Source organism: Natator depressus, chromosome 25 (genome assembly GCF_965152275.1).
Source record: "Natator depressus isolate rNatDep1 chromosome 25, rNatDep2.hap1, whole genome shotgun sequence".
NCBI classification, from domain to species: domain Eukaryota; kingdom Metazoa; phylum Chordata; order Testudines; family Cheloniidae; genus Natator; species Natator depressus.
The window spans coordinates 10114479-10135996 of NC_134258.1; the positions used below are offsets into that span (position 1 = coordinate 10114479).

A 21518-nucleotide genomic window follows, 5' to 3' on the forward strand; every position below is an offset into this window, starting at 1 on the left:
TAGTGTGGAATATGAACATCACAGCAGCCTCCTGTATGAAGTTTTCCTCTGTACTCTTACCAACAGCATCCTTTCCTCCTCTCACCCACTCCTAGTCCTCCCCTCTTGGATGCATTCCATTTGCATAAGAAGGGTCATCACCCCCTCTGGTCTTACTGGTACCCAAGAGGGGGCGGGGCATTCCTCTAGATGTGTTCGGGGCAGTCCTGCCAATGATGCATAATGGGAGAACCCTGATACTTCCCTCTTGGCGAACTCCATCATCCACCACCTGCCCCATTTTCTCTCTGACCCTTGCAAAAGAATTAGCCGATCAGATACATTGATTCCCTCCTTCCTGGAAGGAGCCTGGATGACAGCAGGGCTAGGAACTGACTGGACAGGACCCAGCTCTCCACTGTTCCTCTAGCCTATTCAGCATCACTGCCAAGTGTCGAGATGCCCTTGGACATTCCACCCACAGCCCCTGGAGTGATGCTGAAGGTCCTGAGACCTCAGAGATGAGCCCAAGGGCCTGAGAAATTCCCCAGAAGCTTTAGTCTCAGGCCAAGAGGCTGAGATCAGGCAGGAATGGTTAGAGGATTTTTGCTAAGGCTGGGAGAGGAGTGGGACTCATAGCATCCCCCTCCAGAACAACATCATTCAGACCTGTGAAGCAAAACTTGGCTCCTGTTTGTAGGTATCTGCTGTTCTCCAAAGAGTTCAAACCCGAATGGCTGCGGGACACGGCAGCACCTGTTACGCAGTCACCCCTCCCCCACTGCAGCTTAATTACAGTGATTTGGGAGAGATGGGTCCCTGCTAATTTAATGTTCTTTTGTTGTCAAGAAACAGGAGGCCGGTGGTTCTGTGCTTCAGAACTAGGCTGTGATGGGGACCTCTCCACCCAGGCCTGTGCGTACAGGCCTTAATTAACTCCCAGTTCCCATGGCAACCACTAACGGTGCCGCTCACTTCCTGACAGCCAGGCTGCTGCAGCTCCTCTTTCCGAATGATGCAAATAGAGAGAGAGAGAAAACCCTCCTACAACAACAACGCACACATGGAAAAACCAGGCCTGGCTGGAAATCCTCAGCAGAGCAATGATGAGGGGCCAAGGTTTGAGTGGGGAAATTTGCAGTGGGCTGAGCACGTGTGAAGGCTGGTGTGTTCCCGCACATACGTGTATACGTGAGGCTGGGGAGGGCCCACATCTGTGCATGCCTGGAGAATGCGTGCACTCATGTCCGTGTATTTGGGGAGAGCATACGTGCCATTGCATTTGGGAGCGTGGGCGTGTTTGGGAAGAAGTGTGTGTACATGTGGGGGTGGGTGTCTTCGTTCACACGCGTGGGTGTGAGCCTGCTCAGAGAATGATACCTCCAGCTGAGCAACGTGCCTACACTCGGCCATGGGCACGGCATACGTGCTTGTGCATTTCTGCTTGGGGAGGGCACACACTGGCGTGCAGGAAGAGAGCGCAGCCATGCCCTTTTAGGCAGCATGTGGAAGCTGGTGTCGACCTTCAGTCTTATTAGCTCTCCAATTCCCAATGTGTGTCCTGGCAGACCATTCTCCCAATGCCCGTTCTATGCAGGCTTCCGCTGCATCTTTCAGTTAAGCCCCTCTATTCCCCTGCACTCCCCTTCGGATAAGCCGATGGGATTCCCACTGAAGTGACTGAATTGCAGTCCCTTCGTAGCCAGGGCTGAATCTGGCCTATGTCTTCATGCTGTGGCACTGTTTCACTGGGCCAGCCCTGGTGTGTTCCCTGCATTGCTATATTCTAGTGCTTGCATATCTGTGATTAGCCCCCACTCTGGTGGACTCGGGGCTGGTGAAATGTACGGCAGGCTGAGGATTTCTACCTAAAAACCCCACAAAGAGGGGACAGCACAGGCGGTGGCCATGCAAGTTTCCCTCACCCTGCACTGGTGCCGGGCCCAAACTATGACCTGCTGTGACCGCCTCCGGAATGGAAGATTGGAGTCCAGCCTTCATCTCCATTCAATCTTCAGGCCCTAAACCTCGCTCCTGGAAGTCTCCCCAGCAGGCACTGTCAGTTGCAGCATCCTGGATGAACACAGCTGGCTTGGTAGGTCATGCATGGAGAGGCAGCTCTGGAGATCTTGGTCGAGGCCAGATTCACCCCAGCGTTAGAGGTGAAAGTCTGGCGACCCCATGATTAGCTCCCTTCAAGCCAGCCAGTTCCACCGTATCTCTGTTAACCCCGGTGCATTGTCTTCCTCCTGGGCGGGCCTGATTCAGCTCTGCTTCGCACCAGCGCAAGATCAGGAGCGAGAGGCAAACCAGATGCCGTGTCCTTACGGTCTAGTGCTGCTGCATCTCTGCGTTAATCCCTGTGCACCATCCACAGGAGCCAGTTCTGCTGCATCTCAACTCCTGGTGCATTCCCAGCATCTCTCTGCTCTAGTGTGGCTGCTTCCCTGTAATTTTCCGTTCTCGTGTCCCTGCGTTCCCAGGCTCTCACCATGTCCATGCGTTGCCCCCCAATCTAACAGCATCTCAATACCCCCACTTCTGATCTTCAACCTGCCCCTATTCCCAGCTTGGATCAATACCAATTTCTGCCACTTATTTGCCTACCTTTCAGCAAGCCCTTCTTTGTTCTGCATAGATATAAAACTGTAACTGTACCTTGCCAGAAGAATCACACTTTTTTTCCCCCTTCCCCCCTTCTTCTTCAGGAGCAATTTTATGCAATTTGCAACTGTCTGGCTGCAAATGAAAAGCGACACAAAGCGTTTCTCCGAAATATTGAAAAGCTGGCTGCTTTTCCCTCAAATTTCACTTAGCGAGAAGCTTTAACTTTGGCGCGTGTGATCACTGCATGTCATTAATAACCTCTTCGGTTCCTTTCAGAAGTCTGTAAGTGAAGGCACAATCACGAATCAAAGGCATGGGTTATTGAGATATAATATCTCTTCAACCAGCCAAGGATAAGTGCACTGGGGAGCAAAGAGAGGGCAATGGACACTGCACCTACATACTGATTGGCACCCTGTGAGTACAATAGATTAAGTAGAAGGCCAAGGACCTGGTGCTCTGCTGTTTAGAACCAAAGATCCTGCCTCCATCCAGACTTCCTAGAGATACATTTCTGAGCAACTTGTAACCCTCAACAGCATGATCTTGGGAAAGGAGTTTAGCTACTATCAATTTCTTTCTCAGGATGATCCGCTCCCACCGGGGTTGGGGCAGAGTCCCCAGGGCTCATGGGACTTGCCTTATGGAAAAGATTCCATCTTGGCTCAGAGGTTCCCCAGTCAGTATGCAGGAACGAGCTCTGGGGAATTCTAAGTGGGAGGTTTGCAGAGCAGCTGTGGAATCCAGAGGCCAACTCCACATCTTGAATAACGGGCAGAGTTTTGGAGTGCCCTACAGCTCTGTGCCTGGCATAGATGGATGCCTTATGGGACATCCGCCTTGGCCACTAAGCCAAGGAACATGGAACATTATAGGTCAGAAGCTGTAGTGCCTGTGGGGCGTTGGGGCCAGGATGAGCTGTTTAGATCTCTTCGGTATTTGTGATGCTCCACTCACTCTAGATCCCAAACACAATCAAAGAGGGCCCACTTAGCCCATCCTGGTATTATTTGAACTTACTCTTCCTATCTGAGCTAGCCTGCCCAATGCCGTTCCCTGAGTACCAAGTGTTGCTTTGAATTCCACATAGTCGAGCCCTATGATGCCTTAAAAATAAACCCAGATCCTCCAAAACCTTCCACTAGCTGGAAGATGGACCTCTCTCTATATTCAGTGCCATGCCACCAGGATCTTGACTGGTTGAATCGTGTTCCACTTGTTTAGGAAGAACTAAGCATGTATTTGTTTAATGACAGATTTCAGAGTAGGAGCCATGTTAGTCTGTATCCGCAAAAAGAACAGGAGTACTTGTGGCACTTTAGAGACTAAACAAATTTATTAGAGCATAAACTTTCGTGGGCTACAGCCCACTTCATCGGATGTATAGAATGGAACATATAGTAATATATATATATATATACACATACAGATAAGGTGGAAGTTACCATATATCTGTGTGTATATATATATATCTTACGGTAGGTTCCATTCTATGCATCCGATGAAGTGGGCTGTAGCCCATGAAAGCTTATGCTCTAATAAATTGGTTAGTCTCTAAGGTGCCACAAGTCCTCCTGTATTTGTTTAAGGTGATCTAGTCTCACCTGGCTAAAGGAGTTTGAAATCATCTCTGGTTGATTTGAGATTTCAAGAGCCTAAGAGGAAAATTGAGAACCTGGTACCAAGGGTGACTAGATGTGACTCTATGGCACAGAATTGCAAAAACTGTACAGCAGTGAGAGATGAGACTGGCTTCTAGATACTACAGAAGGCTCTGGAAAGCCATCTTGGTTGGGATTCTCAAAGCATAAGGGTCTTTGAGATATTGCCAGTTTGGATCATGGCCATGCCAGGGGACAGTTTTGAACTTTTTCCATGTAGAATGAGCTAAAATCATTACTGGTGCAATAAAGTTGAGCAGCAGGGTGTTATACCAGGGTGAAATTTAGGCTGTCACAGTGCATTGTATTTCCCGGGAGCATCTAATACAGCATCTCTCTGAAATGGTACATGTGAAAGGTTCAACTATGGGGATGAAGAAAACATTTTTATGTTGGAAATAACAGAATATTTTGCCCTTGTATAACACTTTTCTTCTAAGGATCTCAAAGCACTTTTCCTTGCAAGCCAGGCAAGTATTATCACCCCCCGCACTACAGTGGCTCCAATCCTTCCTCTCCAACGGTGCTCAGAGAGAGGCAACAGGTAGTCAAAAGCCCTTATTCTGTGGCGTCCCACTGGGATCCATACTATCCCCTCTTCTCTTCAATATCACCACTGGAAGAGCTAGTGAGATGCATGCACTCAGCTACCAACAATATGCCGATGAGATTCTACTCTTGATCTCATTCTGAGCTGATGCAAACACCACGACTAATGTGTCAGAATGTCGACTGGAAATTAGCTGTTGGATGGAGAACAGCTGGCTCAAGCAGAACCCAGCCAAAACCGAAGTGATGCCATTCAGAAAAGCAAAAGAACTGGCCGAGACGTTGAACTGGTCTACACCTAAAACTTAGGCTGACCTAGCTACGTTGCTCAGGAGTGTGAAAAATTCACCCCCCTGAGAGAGTTAAGCTGACCTAAGCCCTGGCATAGACACTGCTAGCTTGACAGGAGAACTCTCCCCGCCTCTTGGAGGGGTGGACTAACTGCAGCACTGGAAAAACCCCGTCCGTTGCTGTAGCAAGTGTCTACACTACAGTGCTACAGCAGGACAGCTGCAGCCCCGTAACTGTGCCGCTGTAGCATCTGTACTGGAGACAGCCCGTTGTCTCCATTTTCCAATGAACGCACATCGCCCCCATTCATCAAAGTGGGGTGAAAATCTCGAGGTCCCATTTGACTCCTCACTAAGCTTGGATGACCAGGCAGCACCAGTAGCTAAAAATGCCTTCTTTCCCCTCCAGCTCGCTAGGGATCTCCACCCCTTCTTCCCAGACCAGGATCTGGCCACAGGGATCCACGCACTGGTCACCTCCAGGCTGGATTACTGTGAATCACTGGATCTGAAACGGAATGTGCAGATGATGCCCAGGCTCCGGCTGGTACAGAATGTGGCTGCTGGCCTTCTCCATGGCTTAGTGCTGGCCTGAGGACGTCAGACCCATGCTCCAGGCCCTCCACTGCCTCCCAGTCAGCTCCTGAATCCAGTTTAAGGCTTTGGGTTTAATTTTCAAAGCAATTCATTGATCAAGCCTCGGCTACATTAAAGACTGCATTTTGATCATGAACCACTGCGACAGCTGCACCCCTCTGGGACAATGCAGACCACAGAGCTCAGATCAGTGCTCGCGAGAGCATTCAGTCGAGGGGGATCCAGCTATGGAATAAACCCCCAGAGGAGACCACGTGAACCCACAGGCTGACCATCTTTAAGGAATGCTGCAAAGCCTTCCTCTTCAACTTGCCACCATACGAATGACACTCAGAACACTGGCTTCCCCCACCTTCTGTCCCCAACTAGTCACACAGAAAAAATCAAAAATCTTACTGCAAGCAGAGTTGTGACCCCAAAAGGAAAGGACTGCCAGAGACTCCAGGAAGTCCTCTGTGGACTTTGTTATTGATTTTACATGGAAGCTGCTCAGATACTACAGTGATGGCCAGCAGAATGAACCCCCAATAGATAGATTTTACATATGGATAAGATGAGATACCATGGGCTGGATTCCCATTTACACCAGGAATGCCTTACACTGCCAGAGCTGTGCAAAGGGGCTTTAGTGTAAGTCAGAATAAAGCCCAGAGAGGGTTAAGTGGCTTGACCAAGGGCACAGAGCCAACCAGCAACAGAGCTTGGAATAGAACTCAGGAGTCCTGGTTCCCAGTTCACCACTCTAGCCACACCGCACTCCAGAGAGCTACAAGAAAACAAATCAAGGCCATTCCTCTTTGATTCCAACCTTATAACCCTAGCTCAGGCTGAGAAATCCACAGATTATTACTCGTGATTCTTAACGGTCAAGATCTATCATTGTTCTCTGTGTTGAGAGAGCCAATCAGGGGGCCAATCTGTGCCAGCTGTGGTGAGACATGGACAGCTGTCCTCAGGAAGGTGGATGGAAACCAACTAAATGCATTTTAGGCAGGCTACTAAACAGCCACCAGACAACAAAAAAATTCAACCACAACATGGACTATATTAGAACCATGGACCAGGAGGTGAAAGGTTCCATATTCTGTCCTCAGCTACCTCTCCCTTTTCATTCTGAAGCTGAAGCCCTTTGACTCTGGATTTTGGCTAAGGTTAGAGGAACCCTGCACTGATGCCAGTTCATCCCAGCGTTAACCCTGAAGCCCAATGATGACATTGTAATTGTTAACCATTTTGATATTGATCAGTTTAGGGACAGCCAGCAAGTGTGCATTTCCCACAATCCCTAGCAGCTACCTGTGCCTCCCAAGTACCAAAAGATTGAAATATCCTCACATCCAGATGCCAACAACCTTCAGCTTCTCTGACAAAGCAGTTTTGCCTTGTCAATTCCAAAATAAAATCCGCAGTTCTGTCAAAACATGGGGATAGTATCAAATAAGTTGCACTTACTTTCACACTAAACAACACAGGGGCTACTGCTCATCCTGTTCTTTTTAGCTTTAATTCACTAGGAATCTCCATTTTGAGTGTAAAGAAAGCTGAAACAGAATCCAGAGGTCTTGCTGCCAGAGCTAAGCCCAGACATTGAGCCTTGATTATACTGTATGGTGCTGCAGCTACTGTACTGATGAAGTTCTTGTCCATTGCATGTTGAGTTACCGCACTAAACCATGACCTGTATAATTTCTATACTGGTATAATGCTCCCTCACTCTCTAGATCCCATGCTGGTCTAATGCTTGTGGAAGGTTATTATGCCTTATCCTGAAATGCTAACTTATCCCCCGAAGAAAATTAAGTCAAATAATATTTAAGAATGTATTTCTCTTCGGCTCTCATCTGTGCCCTAAAATAACCTGGAACACCCACAGCCAATAACAGCAATGACAGCTTCCAAAAAAGACTCCATTAAGCTGTAATTAAGCCATGTGAGCTTTCCTGCCTATTGCAAACACAGATCCATGCAGAAAGCGAACAGTAAAAACTATGGGTGGCTCTAGGGGCTGGGAGAGGTGAGGGGAGCTTTTTGGTCCTGCAGGAGTTAAAGGGGAAATGTTATGGTTAAGAATTCCTAACCCCTCTCCAGAGATCCCTGGTTTACATTAATTATCCTGCTGCCTTAAGCACTCAGGGTCTCTGATGAGCTTCTGTCTATAAGTACCCGAGTCCTCCGCCTACTCACCTACAAAGGAATCTTTTCAGCGCACTTGTTCAAACCCCAGAGCAGGAAGAAAACAAGCCCTGCCTAGCCAGGGTTCTTCTACCATCAGAAAATGGGGATGGCAAAATTTTTTAAAAACCCCAATAGCATCACCTTGCAACAGAGAGTGGCAATCTGTGCATGAATATGGGTGAGCTGAGGGCTGATCCCCCCACACCTCAGAGTGTATCCATGTTGAACAATCTCTCCAGTCTCTCCATAGAGGTTTCATACTGACCATAGACAGCAGAAAAGGCACAGGGTATGGAGGGCTACCTACAGGAGTCCAGAATTCCCAGTCTCACCTGTTCAGTGGATTTCTCTTCTGAACTGTGGGATGGGTCTGTGTATAAGCAGGGACACGTTTCCTCCACTGTCTAGTCAGCCTCGGTAATTGAACTCAACGTCATGTCAGGCTCTACACCGCGACCCTGAACAACCGGGCCAGTCGCTCTGGCAGAGGAAACGTACGAGGAGCTGTAGCTGATGTGCAAATGAGCCTTGGGGATTTGGGAAAAGGGTCCAGCATCACATGCTGTATCTTATCTCCTTCCCCACCTGACTCCTCCTCACAGGCTGCCCATATAAAGAAAGTACCAACTTTCTGTGCCACATCTTCCACCCTGTAACATGACCATTTCCTGGTGATGTGGGTAAGCAGCATTAGACCTTGTTTTACAGATGGGGAAACCAAGGCACAGAGTAGCGAAGCGACTTGCTTGCGGTCATACAATAAGTCTCTAATAGGGTCAGGAATCCAACCCAGAGGGTTTGCCTCCCAGCTCCCTGTTGTAACCACCAGATCAAGCTCTTCTTTGAGAGAGAGAAAAAGGAATCAAAGCCAATGCTCCCTCCAGTTCGCAGCCCAGCTCAAGCCAAGAAACCCACAGACCATAATTCATCAACCACCGGGACTTACCCCTGGCAAAGTCTTCTGTTCGTGTAGCGCAGTCTGGGCTTTGATGGCAGAATCTCTGGCACAGTATGTGAGAAATGCACAACCTGCGGTGGAGACAGCAAATGTCAAATTAGACACACAATTGCCTACATGTAACAACATAAAATCCCCCACCCCAAATATCCACAATAACAGCATGTTCCATGGGTTCATGGACTATGTGCCTTACCATCCCCCCACGCAGCACCTTGCTCTAACTTTCCTGCACTGAGTTCAGAGAGGAGGTGTCAAGCATGGTGCAGGCAGCCCTGGTAGGCCCAAGTTTTTATTTAACTTCTTTATTAATTACCTGCAAGAAGAGTGAAGACTTGTTAATTAAAGTTGCAGATATTACTAAATTGAGAGGTGTCACAAAACACCAGGAACGAAACTAGATAAATAATATAAAGGGGCAGAGTGGCCTGGGCCAGATTTTTAAAGCTATTTAACTCAATGTTGCAATCCCTAACTGATTTAGGAACTCAAGTCTCATTTTTAAAAGGGATTTGGCTAAATCCCTTTTGAAAATGAGACAGGCTCCTAAATCTGTTTGGCATGCCTAAATACCTTTAAAAATCTGGGCCTTCATCCAAAGCCCATTGGAGTCAAGAGAAAGGCTCTATGGGCTTTGGATCAGATGGGTTAACATCGCAGGCAGGAGAAACACAAGCTGACACAGCCAGTGGAAGAAATAACCTGAAACACAGATATTCAATGGGAGGGTGAGGCTTGGATCAGCAATTCCAAAAAATACCTAAGGGGTCAGAGCAGGCAGCAGTTTAGAGACCAGCGTGCCATGGTGTATGGGAGTGGAGTGCGATTTTAGGCTGTCTGTGCAGAAGTACCTTGTCCTGGAGCAGGAAGGGAATATATGGCAGCAATGAGACGACGTAGCAAGAGCAGTCCTGGCTTTCGGTACCATATACACATCTGTGTACTCTACACACTGATGGAAATTCAGAGAAAAGCAAGCACTACAATTCTTGCAGGGATTGATTTATGAAGAAAGATTAAAAGGGCCAAATAAGGATCCGAGCCTGAAGTCCTTACTCCAGATTTGACCCAGCATCTTTGGCTAAAATCATGACAAAAGGGGGAGAGAGGCTAGCCACCTACACTTAGTAAAAAGGTGTCACGCCCCAGGAGAGAGAGGAATTGTTTTAGGGTGCTCTGAGGTGGCAATGCTCAGAAAAACGGGATGAAGCTGAGCACAGGAAAAATTTGGCTGGTTATCAAGAAACGTTTCCTATCAGAGAGATTTATTAGACTGTGGAATAATCTCCCCAGGGAAGAGCTGGAAGCCCTGTCACTTGAGTCATTTCAGACAAAGCTGGGCAAAGGACTGAAGAATAGACTCCAATACAGGAATGCATATCCCCCCACCCACCCACCCCAGTCCCATTGGCATTTAATTTTTGTCCTAAACGAAGGCAGAATTCATTCCTGTGTTAGTTAGGGCTCTCAGATTGCTACAAAATGTCTTCAGGGTTAACCTGCAGCGCCAGTCAGTATCACAGATCTCCACTCACATGGCTTTGGCCTAGATAAGAGGCTTGATCTTGCAATCCAATCTCAACAAGCTTCTATACACCCCAGCATTGATCTATTCTCCCATGCTTTGCCCAGCCTAGTCGGAAATGATTCAAACTCAGGTGAGTAAGAGCTGCAGGACTGTGTCTTCTGGCAGCCACCCCAGAGTCCCACATTGACTCAGATGATTTTTCTACCATGCGGAAGCAAACTTTGCAGGACAATCCCCACTCTTGAGTGTCTTTATCCCACATATGGCAACAAGAGTAAGCTGCCCTCCTTGCATTCTGCATCCAATAAATTGCCTCTGCTAAACAAATTATACCTGGCTCCGTAGCACTTGCTAGAAAAACAGCACATGAATATTAAACATATCTGACAGGTAATTAAGACTCCTTGCCCAGCCTTTGAATTGAGGCTGCATTGTGCCAGGCTTGGTCTCAAGATTACCAACTAATTTAACTACGGGACATAGGACTGGGAAAACCACACACACACACACACTCACTCTCTCTCTCTCGCTTCCTATGCCAAATGCAGTATCTGGCGGGATCCTTAGTGAAAACACAGGCTGACAAGTATCCCAAGGTTTTTGAATCCACCCATTCCCCTGACAGCTGTAATGTGGATCAAAGGTGAAATACTCAAAAGTGTCTGAGTGACTTAGGCATTAAGTCCCATTTTTAAAAGTAACTTAGACACTTGGGAGCCTAAATCCTACATATGTAGGCTCCTAAGCACCTAAATCACATGGACTTAGATTGCTAAAGTCATTTAGATGCTTTTGAAACCCTCCCCCCAAGTTTATGGGTGAAGGCCTGTTCAACCTGCGTGTTCAAAGAGACCCTGCATCCGCTTGTGTCTGACGGTATTATAATTATCTGTATTGCTGTAGCAACCTGTGGCCCCAACTGAGTTTGGGCTCCCATTGAGCAGGTGCTCTACACACATATAGCGAGGAGATTATCCCTTCCTCTAAGTGTTTACAATCGAGCAAGACAAGACAAAGGGTGGGAGGGAAACCAGAGGGGAAGTGAATTGCCCAAGGTCACCCAGCAGATTGGTGGGAGGATTGGGAACTGAACCTACCTCTCCTGACTCCCAGTTCAGTGCCCCTACTCCCATCGGACTAGTAGGAAGCTCTGGAGACAGAGGCAGAGCGAGAATTATGGAAAGTGCCAGCAGCTGTAAAACTAGATTTTCCAAGTGCATTTTAAAGGCCTAACTCCTGATCCCAGTGAAGTCAATAGGGAACTAACTGCTATAAGTCGAGGATTTGGGCCTCGGTGCCCAGTTTAGCAGTGATAACACACAGAATTCCATGCGCAAAGCCAGAAACTTATTTCTAGGGGCACAACTGCAGCACTGGATGCAGCTAAAATACGGGATTTGCAAAGCCCAGTTGCACATCCTAATCCTAATCCTGAGAAGTGGCGAGCACCCACAACTCCCATTGACTTCAGATTCGGGTTCTTACGTCTCCCGCATTGCACATGTGCCCTACAGCCGGCTATTTATTCTATCTTAAACGTTTCAGGGATCTGTGTATGGAATTAGCACTAGTGATAGGTGTCTGGAGACTGAAGCCCTCTTTCTCCACAGAATGGGTACAGTATGGGCAGGGACCACATGAGTCTTCCACAAACTAGCCAATCACCATGCCCCAACCCCAAGCTAGAGGTGCCTTGGAGAAAAGGAAGTATAATCACCATGGCCCAACTTCTGTGGTGGTTTTTGCAACATGAGTATTTGTTCAATGAGAACTGGACTGAGATCAAATTCATTTCACATAAACCCCCGAACAGCAATCATATGGTGCATAGCAATTTCCAGCATCTGCCGGCTGGGGCTGGATTTGAACTGCCAACCAAGCGGCAAAAGACTCAACAGTCTGTTGCCAACTCCCTGAGCAATCCTCATCCAATGATTTCACGGACACACTGGTGCATCTGCAGCTGCATGCTGGCCAACACCCAATCTGATTATGAACATATATGCCCCCTTATACTCATGTTGCGGGGCAAATAGCATTGACCTCCTCTTCCATCACACGATAGCCCTATTAGCTAGATCCATAGATCTCGAAGTGCTTTCATAAAGGAAAGCTGGTATCATTATTTACAGAGTGGGAAACTGAGGCACCAAGCGGGGAAGTGATTTGGCCAAGCTCATCAATGGATGTGGTATAGAACCCAGGTCTCCTGCATCCATGTCTAGTGCCCTCTCTCCTGGACAGTGCTGCCTTCAAAGCTAACTGCACTTTCTAAGCAAAACACTTTGTTCAAATTAGCACTGAAACTAGCCTCGTTATACTTAAAATGTCTATTGATCTGGAACATTTTCATAGAGTCTTAGATTCCAGGGCCAGAAGGGAACAATAAGATCATCTAGTGTGACCTCCTTGAGACCTTCCCCAAAATGGTTCCTACAGCAGATCCTTCAGAAAAACATCCCATCTTGATTGAAAAATTGCCCGCCACCATGACTCTGGGTAAATTGTTCCAATGGTTAATTAGCTACCCTGCTAAAATTTTAACCAACCTGTCACAGCAGTATGGAGGTGTTGGATAGACTATTGTCATGCAGTCTTCTTCCCCCGCCTCCTCTAATTCCAAATAGACATTAGATTTTGTTGCTTGCCTCTTAAAGTACCCAGTTCTCTGAACCAGTATTAAAAAGCCTTTCCCCCTCTACCTCTGTTTGTAAGGTAAAATACCAGCTGTTCATCTCTCCCTCCACCACCCACAAATCACAGGAGTTCACTGGAATTTATATAGGCAGATTTGGTCACCTTTTTGTATTTATTTGAACTGCAACATATAGATCAATCTCTCTCCAAAAATAAGCTCTCTGTTATCTGAATAAGTATGTGTGAGCGGATCAGACACAGATAAGGGGTTTCTGTTATAACTGTGTGTTGGATGTGCAAATCACATTGTTGGACAATGTTTCTCTGCAGCGATGACTTAATTTGCTTCCTTTCCTTCCCCTCCCCTCCCAACCACTCCCCCCACACCCATGCACTTTTTAAACTAAAGGTGCTGCACCAACCCTTTCTCCCTCTCATCTCTAGACAGAACCAGCCCCCAGACTCTGGCTAAGTTCAGAGCCTACTTCAGGATCTGCAGCCCAAACTTTGCCGGCTCAGACCTGGTGACTATTTTAAACTTAGGATAAAGGAGATTTTAAAAAGCAGCAATGAAAACATTTTCTAAACATGTTTGCAATCCAATCAGCCCCTTGGTAATTTGATTTGTAGGAAATGGCAAGTGAGGCACTGCAAGCAGAGGACTGAAGGTACTGAGGTCACTGGGAGTTTTGCCAAGGGCTTCAGTGGGAGCAGGATTAAGCCCAGATACCAAGGTGAGAGGTACTTTATACATATGTATTATAATACTAAATAGTGAATGTTCCTACACAGATGGTCACATCCTGCCAGGGCTGCCCACTTATTGTTGCTGCCTACTCACAGCTGGAACAGATTTGGGGCTGCCTGTTGTAACCATTTACGTGCTCTTGTGCTCCAAAGTGGGGGGGCACCCTTGCCTTTTGGGGGGCACTAGCTCAGCAGCATCCTTTTCAAAAGGCTATCCTTACCATACCTTCCACACCCAGGGCCCCTAGGAGTCCCTGATCATTTTGCCCCAACCTGTGGAGGCAGGATTGACTTCTGAGGTTCAGGAGCTAACTCTACTTCGGTTGCACCTAAGTCCTGGTCAGGAACACTGAGGGGGATCTTGCCAGGATGTTATATTCCTTGCTGCTCAATTATGTAAATATTAGGGGAACGAGAATCACCCCTTGTCCCTAGAGAGACATTGCCTATTGCAAGCTGATTCTTGAGCTACACCTTCAATGCCATCCCCAGTAAAACTCCAGCTGCGTTGTAACCCTCTGTTTGGTCTCAGAGTTCGGGAGAGCCTTGGGAACGCAACAAAGCCTTAGGAAAACAGACATCTGGAACAGGGAAGTTTCTCTGCCCAAGTCAGGGATCCCAGTTTCCTTGTGGAAGGCAGGAGTCTCTGGCTCCTAAAACTTCAGTCTGAGATGACCACCTTGGATTTGAGGAGGGAACCACCCCCCGTCCCTGGACCCACTAAAAAACCAGAGTTGGAGGTGGTGTGTAAAGCGGTATCAGTGGGGGTGAGTCTAAGTCTAAGCCAATTGATGTTAGGTTTTCTCAGATAACATTTCCTACCATTGCTAAGGCCAATACCACCACTCCCCTCCCCCCCCACCCCCCCAATCAAGGGTAGGGCTCACGCGGCTGAAGGCGGTTTTAACAGTGTGTCAGCTAACCGTGCTCAGCCGTGGGCCACAGGATGTGGTGCTAAAAATGCTGTTGGCCATGGAAGCCGTTGCTGTACATGGTTTCTACGCTTTTCTCCCATTCTGCTACCACTAGCTGAAACACTGGAGGATCTGCCAGTAAGTGGCCTCATGTAGACTAGGCCGCAGTGGGAAAAAGAGACATTACACTGCCTTAGACTCACCTCCGAATTTGACCTGGAGATTGTATAGGTAGGCCTCTGATTTTCCTAAATTAACCTTCAAACCAGACAGCTTGCCCAAACCCCTTCCACTCTTTGGTTCAGGGCTAGCTTGTGGGTGTAATAAATAGAACAGCACTTCATGTGTGGAACGTGGCACTCTCTGTATTTGCCCTTAGCACCACCCACCAGCTATAACAGCAACCACCAGCGGCTCAAATACCCAGAGCAAGTGAGGAGTGGAGAGACCAAGAAACCCTGCCCCTAGGATGCAGGAACTACTCTGGTCTTGCTGCTAGTTGTTATGAAGGCCCTAGGAAAAGAATACAGCAATGCTCCCCGTTCCCGCCCCCGGTAGCCAAATGCTCTCAGAGCATCCAACAGGAAATCCCAGTCCAGGCTATCAGCGCCCACTGAGATGAACAGAGATGGTACATCGCTGGGTGGTGCTAATGCTGAAATGTTAAGGAGTCCACTAGATGCTACTGTAGGAGTGCTTATTAATAAGGGTACTGGACCCGGCTGCCCTACAGCACCCACTGTCTAAGATCCTCAAAGCATGTTACAAACGTTCGTTAGTTAAACCTCACAGCAAGAGAAGGGGAGAAAACGTCACCAGCCAGTGAAACGCAGCAGCTGTTGGACAGCCCGCAGCAGTACACAGAAGTTTGGGGCAGCAGGTGAGGAATGGGGCATCGGACTGAAACAGCGGGATGGGGGCTGCGCAGGCAGGACATTGGAATGCGGCCAGCACAGAGAGGTTACCTGCCTGGCGTTTATAAAGCATGGCATGGGATCTTTAATGATGGCAAGTGGTCAGAATCTCAACTGTAGACAGAGGCTCAGAACTGATAGAGGGGAACAGTGGCCCAGACTGTGTGACACCATCAACACTTCCTGTAGCACTGAGGTCTTCCAGGGACGGCTGCATCCCAACTCGATCTAACCTTGTCTAGCTTGCGAGCTCTGTCTGGATCACAGCAAAGGATGGCTGGCTCCTCCCGCACTGGCTACTGAAATGACGATCCCCGGCTACATCCTAACTGCTACTGCTGTCACCGATAGCCTAATGCCTGTATTAATACAGGCTAATGGCATGTGTGAGAGTCAGATCTCCAGATCTTTGGTTTGCTCAAGGAAAGAGAGTATTCATGCCTCCATTGCTGCATAATCAATCCCACTGATTTCTTTAAAGCTCTTAAGCATGTAAACCTGGCATAAGGGGTCAGGTTTAGTAGAGTAGCCCGCTCCTACCAACACACGGAACATGAGCTGAGAACACAGCGGTGGGAGGGGCTGGTAGGCAGGGTGTTGCTGCCTCCTCTGCCCATGGCCAAACCATGGCACCGTCTGCCTGTTCACACTCCCAGGTTTAGACTGTTCCTCTGCCATTTCCTCCCTGGGGTCCGGTTCAGTATCTCATGCTTCACAGCCTCTCTCCTTCTCCTCCCATAGACTCTTTCATGAAATCCACCCAGGAAAGCACGCAGCAGATGCTCTCACAGAAACCTCCGTGAGCCCAGTTCTGGAATTTAAGGCCAACAATTTTCATCGGACTCCCCCTCCTCGTTCACCTCCCCCAGCGTATGTGAAAACACTTCCCTGCTCTTCCCATGGAAATAGCAGCTCGATGACAAATATTGCCATTAATATGCAAATATATCTGCCATCATTAACATAAATAGAAAAACTGCATCATGAATAATATAAGGAGGAACTGGAGCAATATCAACTACCGAATAGGTTGCTGAGGCATTAATATTTAGCCACTAACATGAATATATAACCATTTCATAATTGCATTGACTTTAAGGCACTAATTCTTATACAGGAATGAAAGACCCTCCTAGACCAGTGAATTTGTCAGTTCTCAACAGTAAAGGAAGGTGAGGAGAGTGCTGAATATGAGCCCACGAGAAAGGTAAGGTGCCCTGCTGCTATAAGGATGGGTGATGGCCCAGGCCTTCCACTGATTGCGAGCTATGAAATCTTGGGCACCTAGCCTCCTGCCCCTACCTTTCTTTGCAGCTGCAGTTCCTGCTGGGCCCAATCCTATGAGATTCTGACTGTCCTCAATTCCCACTGAAGTTGATGGGGGTGGAGGTTCAGCAATTTGAGGGATAGCCCTGTTATTATTTGGGGAGGTGGATGACCCAACTTAAGCCATGTGAAGTCCACTCACATCCCACGCTTATGGCGACCTTATAAGCAAATGTATCAATAACAACAGAAAAATGAGTGACAGTGAAACCTTATACAAGGAAATCAACCAAAACTTTCTATTTGTATAAAACAGGGAAGGAGGAAGAACTAGAAGCCCTGGAAACAACCACAATGATAACCTGAACTTTCAAATGTCTTTCCCTGGAAAGAAGAATCAAGAGCTAAACAACATCCCGGCAACACCTGCATCCTCTCAAAAATGTCAAAGCCAGGGAGATTTTTTTTTTTTTTGGCTACTCAAATCCTGTGTTTAGCAGCAAGTTAATGTCACAAGGCTTTGGCTAATACCAGCGCTGCCCCCCTCTAATTTCCATATCTGAGTGGCAGATCCCTGGAATTGCCTTCTGCCTTTAGCCTGACCTCAGCCTACAAACACAGACTATATTTAACATGTCGATTGTAATGAAATGTGCGTTTGAGTCGTGCCCCCACCCCATCCACCTCCTCGCTGTGTTTTAAAGGCAGGTTGCTGTCAGATGGTAACAGGTTTGTTCAGAGACACCCGCGCGCGCGCACACAGACATATGACAGTTTTATTCTGAAATCCTGATTGAAGACAGAAACACTCCCTGGGCTAAAGTCAGCCATCGCAGCTCCTATTGGCTTCAATGGGAGATGATTCCCCCTTTACACTGGAGCTGAATTTGGCCCTTTGTTTGGACAGATACTTGTCTTCTGTTAATAACACTTCCTTTTGTCACCCTTTCCTCTGTAGGGCTTGCAACAATCAGATGTCCCTGAAGGAATGTTGGCACTTGCAGCTATAGGGTGTTTTGCTCTTCAGAGCTACACCGTAAACTCTAAACCAGCTGCATCAGAACCGATCTGGGCTCCCCTTCCCTCCAATGAAAACCCCCATATGATTACACCACAAACCTGTGTCAGGTCTTTCAACAAACAGGCTCTTTGATTTCTCTACCATCCCTTTAGTTGTGGTGATCCAAGTATTCTAAACTTGGAAACATCTACCCAGGGCCAGGCTTAGGGTGGACATGAATTCAAGCCACAGACCTGATACTCTGAAAACAACAAGCTTTTAAAACATCCGATTTAAAAAATAATAATAATTACAGCCTAAACATGCTTTCCAAAACTTGTTGGCATCCTAAAGCTTCTAGGATAATCAGAAGCTCAGGATGGCCTTTCATCCACTCTAGATACTGCTATGAAGAATAGATTTGCAGTTTATAATCTTTGTGGTGCAGATTTTAAAACTGCAGCATTATAGCCTGGTAGGAGGCTCAGTCCCATAGTCTAGGGACTGCTGATCTTCCCCTTTGGAGACCTGTTTCCACATCTGCTCCAGGCCTTAACTGCAATGAGTTTTTGTGATCTCAGCCTAGTCTGTCCTGTACATCTGTCCACATAAAAAATCCCAGCCATGCCATTTGTCATGATTGCTTGTCACCAGGCCTGGTAGCAAAACACAGAGGGTGCTGCATATCAGGACTGAAGGGACTGGCACAGCTATAAAGAGGATGGGGGGCTAGGAGAGCAGAGGATGCTGCAGGTTAGAACCAAGGGGCGTTGGATTATTTATGTGACACAGCTTTTCCTTGCTACCCTCAGTCAGGGGAGCCTGGGACTAGAATAAGGGTTTGGCGGGCTGGGGCTGAGGTGGATGGGCAGAGCAGGGGGACAAGGGGAGCCCTGGGTACCTCCCACACAACCACCACTTGGCTGTCCCCAGCACTATCATTCCTTCATTTACAATTCCCTAAATCAAATTTCCACTAATCCGGAAAGGGGAAGTGGGGTGAGAATCCAACTTCTCCATTTACCCTATTGTAAGAAAATGACTGTGTATATCATTCATGTACACTGAAATATCATTGTCTAGGAAAGCCCCACACATGAGCAATCAGAAGGCTATAATTGCAGACATAAGTTTGACAATAAACAGTTTTACTGGTATCTATTGAATGTACTCAGACAGAATTCCCATTATACGCATGGCGCTGTACAGTAAATGTCTATAACCGTCTATGTATAAAGAGAGTCATTTTTAGCACTATATAAATATTGCCTAGCTAGATAACATGATTTCAAAGCTATAATGTGGCTGCTATTTTCTATAAGTTTTAAGATTACGAGGGGTCTTCCACACACCCTCCTCCTTCCTCTTGTTATACTACTATATTCTACAGTAGTGGACCAAAAAACTACAGCTCACAGAAATGTTACTGCAGCATCTTGGATCAATAATATTGAGGGGGGGATTGGAATGAGGTTCATCTACGAAATCATCCAATGGTGCACCCTAAATTAACTTGAGTATAAAGGGGGAGGGGGATATTCCTCCTCTTTTGGAGGAGATCTTTGGCCAGAATAGGACCTGGGGAAAGGAGCAAGATAAACAAGGAAAGGCATCGAGCCCAGAAGGCATTTGAAGAAGTATTAACGAGATGTCACAGATTTCTCCAGACCCCATTTCTTTGTGGCTCCAACCTTGCCTAGAGCAGAGAGGGAGAGTCTGATAGTCTTAGCCTGGCAGCAAGAGGAGGGTCGAAGCCACCAGGGCCCCTTTGTGAACATTACAAATGTAATTCTGTTAGGGAGGATTAAAAGTTCCCGGGCGGCTCCTGTCAAAAGCCTAAATGAATGAAAGGAACCGGCTGAAATCTGCCAGTGCCCCAGAAAGGAGAGGAGATGGGGAGTGGAAAGGGGCTGGGGACGCAGGGGGGAAGACGGGGCTCTAGGAGTTGGGGGGGGGCAGAGGGAGACAGGCGAGAGGCGGGTAGGCAGGAGAAGCTGGGGGAGGCTGGAAGGAGGGAGGGTAGAAAAGAGAAGGGAGACATGAGGCAGGAGGAAAGGAGGATGCTGCGGGGGGGGGGGGACTCACCCTTGTGCATGCCGGTGTAGCGGTCCTTGAGCACGGTGAGCTCGTAGATCTTGCCGAACTGCTCGAAGAGGGGCTTGAGGTCCTTCTCCTCCAGGTTGCGGGGGATCTGCCCCACGAACAGCTTGATGGCATCCAGGTCCTTCATGCTGTCCGGCTGCGCGGGGGGGTCCGAGCTGCTGCTGCTGCTGCTCATGGGGGAGGCTCTGGGCTGCAGGAGCTGCTGCTGCCTCCTCGCCTCGCCCTCGGTGAGTCTGGCCATTCCCCGCGCCCGGCGCAGGATGCCGACGGAAGGAGCGGACGGGGGAGGAAAGAGCTCTCAGCTGGAAAGGGCTCCGCCGCCAGCGGCGGCAGCATCAGGACCACAAAGAGCCGCTCCACAGGGACACCTGCCGGGCGCGGAGCGGAGCTGCAGCCTCTGGGAGGCATGCCCCCGTCCCTGGGGAGGCCAAGCCTGCCTGGGGCTGCAAACCAGGCAGGGACCATGCCCCAGGGGCGGCCAGTGCTGCTAGCCTGCAAACCCTGCAGTCAGCGCACGCTGTGGAGGGAGGGAGGCAGGGACCATGCCCCAGCCAAGGGGGGGTGGGGAGAGGGGCAAGGCTGCCTGGGAGAACCAGGCTGCCAACGATGCAATCCCTGCAACCTATGGGATGGGGATGACGGAAGATGACTGCGTCTTCGCTCCCCCAGACTGAGAAGCATTGCACCCCCAGGGAGAATAAAACCTGCTCCCGCTTCCTAGGAGAGAAGAACTGGCACAATGCCTCTTAGGACCCAAACACTCCATCCAGTCTCCCGGGTAGGGAACAATACTTAAGATTGGGGGAGTTGGGGGGCCAAGTCCTGCCCCTCACAAACTGGGGAGACGAACTCATGGTATAGCAGCAAGGAACAGAGATCTGTAAAGCGCAGTCCATTTCATGCCATTCTAGAGAAAGACGGATGGCTAGTGCTGGGAAAGAGGTCTAGGAAAACCCAGGTATATTGGGCAGAACAGAGATGCCCGAACCTTATACTGACTGGAGGAAGGGCGCAATCCAGAACAGGCTGGAGAGTTGCATAGCCAGTCTAGAATTTTTCAGACTGGAGGAGAAAGATGCAGTCCAGGAAGAGGATGGAGTCCAGACGCACCCTGGAAAATCAGATAGGCTGGGGACAGTGAAGGGGGAGAAAGATCTAGTACTATGCTGAGGAGGAGCACAGTCCAGAATCATGCTGACTGGATGGGAAAGAGAGTCCAGAACCTTTCAGCCTAGGAAGGGAATGCTGTCAGAATCATCTCAGCCTGGCCAGAGAGACAAAATCTAGAACAGTGCCATGCGGACTGCACTGAAACCATCCAGGCCTATTCAGACTGGAAAGAGGAACCATGTACTTCAGAGATGGGCCCAGCCCACAACTCTGCAAAATACTGGAGAACAATTTACAACACAACACAATTCAGACTGGATTGAAGCCCCACAAGCCAGACCCATGCAAATGGAAAAGAGGACCACCTTACGTAATCTAGACACCTGCAGCTTGGGTAAGAGGGACACAGAAAAGCAGGCAACCTGGCACAAAACATATTCAGCTGCCTCCTCCTGGACAAGTGGGAAACCTAAAGATTTTTTT

The 21518-nt window shown here is 48.3% G+C and overlaps 1 protein-coding gene and 1 long non-coding RNA gene across 3 annotated transcripts in view; one reads left to right on the forward strand and one right to left on the reverse strand.

The window, feature by feature from the left end:
• CELF5 (CUGBP Elav-like family member 5) overlaps positions 1-20405 on the reverse strand; it is a 57635-nt gene extending 37230 nt beyond the window's left edge. For both annotated transcript variants that reach the window (XM_074939658.1, XM_074939657.1), the window contains exons 1-2: positions 19908-20405; positions 8805-8887 (exon numbers count right to left, since the gene is read on the reverse strand). In XM_074939658.1, coding sequence (XP_074795759.1) covers positions 8805-8887; positions 19908-20166 — 342 coding nt within the window. In that variant the 5' untranslated portion in view covers positions 20167-20405. The remainder of the gene's footprint in view (positions 1-8804; positions 8888-19907) is intronic.
• LOC141977889 (uncharacterized) lies at positions 940-17245 on the forward strand. Its single transcript, XR_012636300.1, has 4 exons — positions 940-1098; positions 13612-13715; positions 16674-16763; positions 17139-17245. It is a non-coding gene; the product is annotated as an uncharacterized LOC141977889 (long non-coding RNA).
• Positions 20406-21518: the final 1113 nt, after the last annotated feature.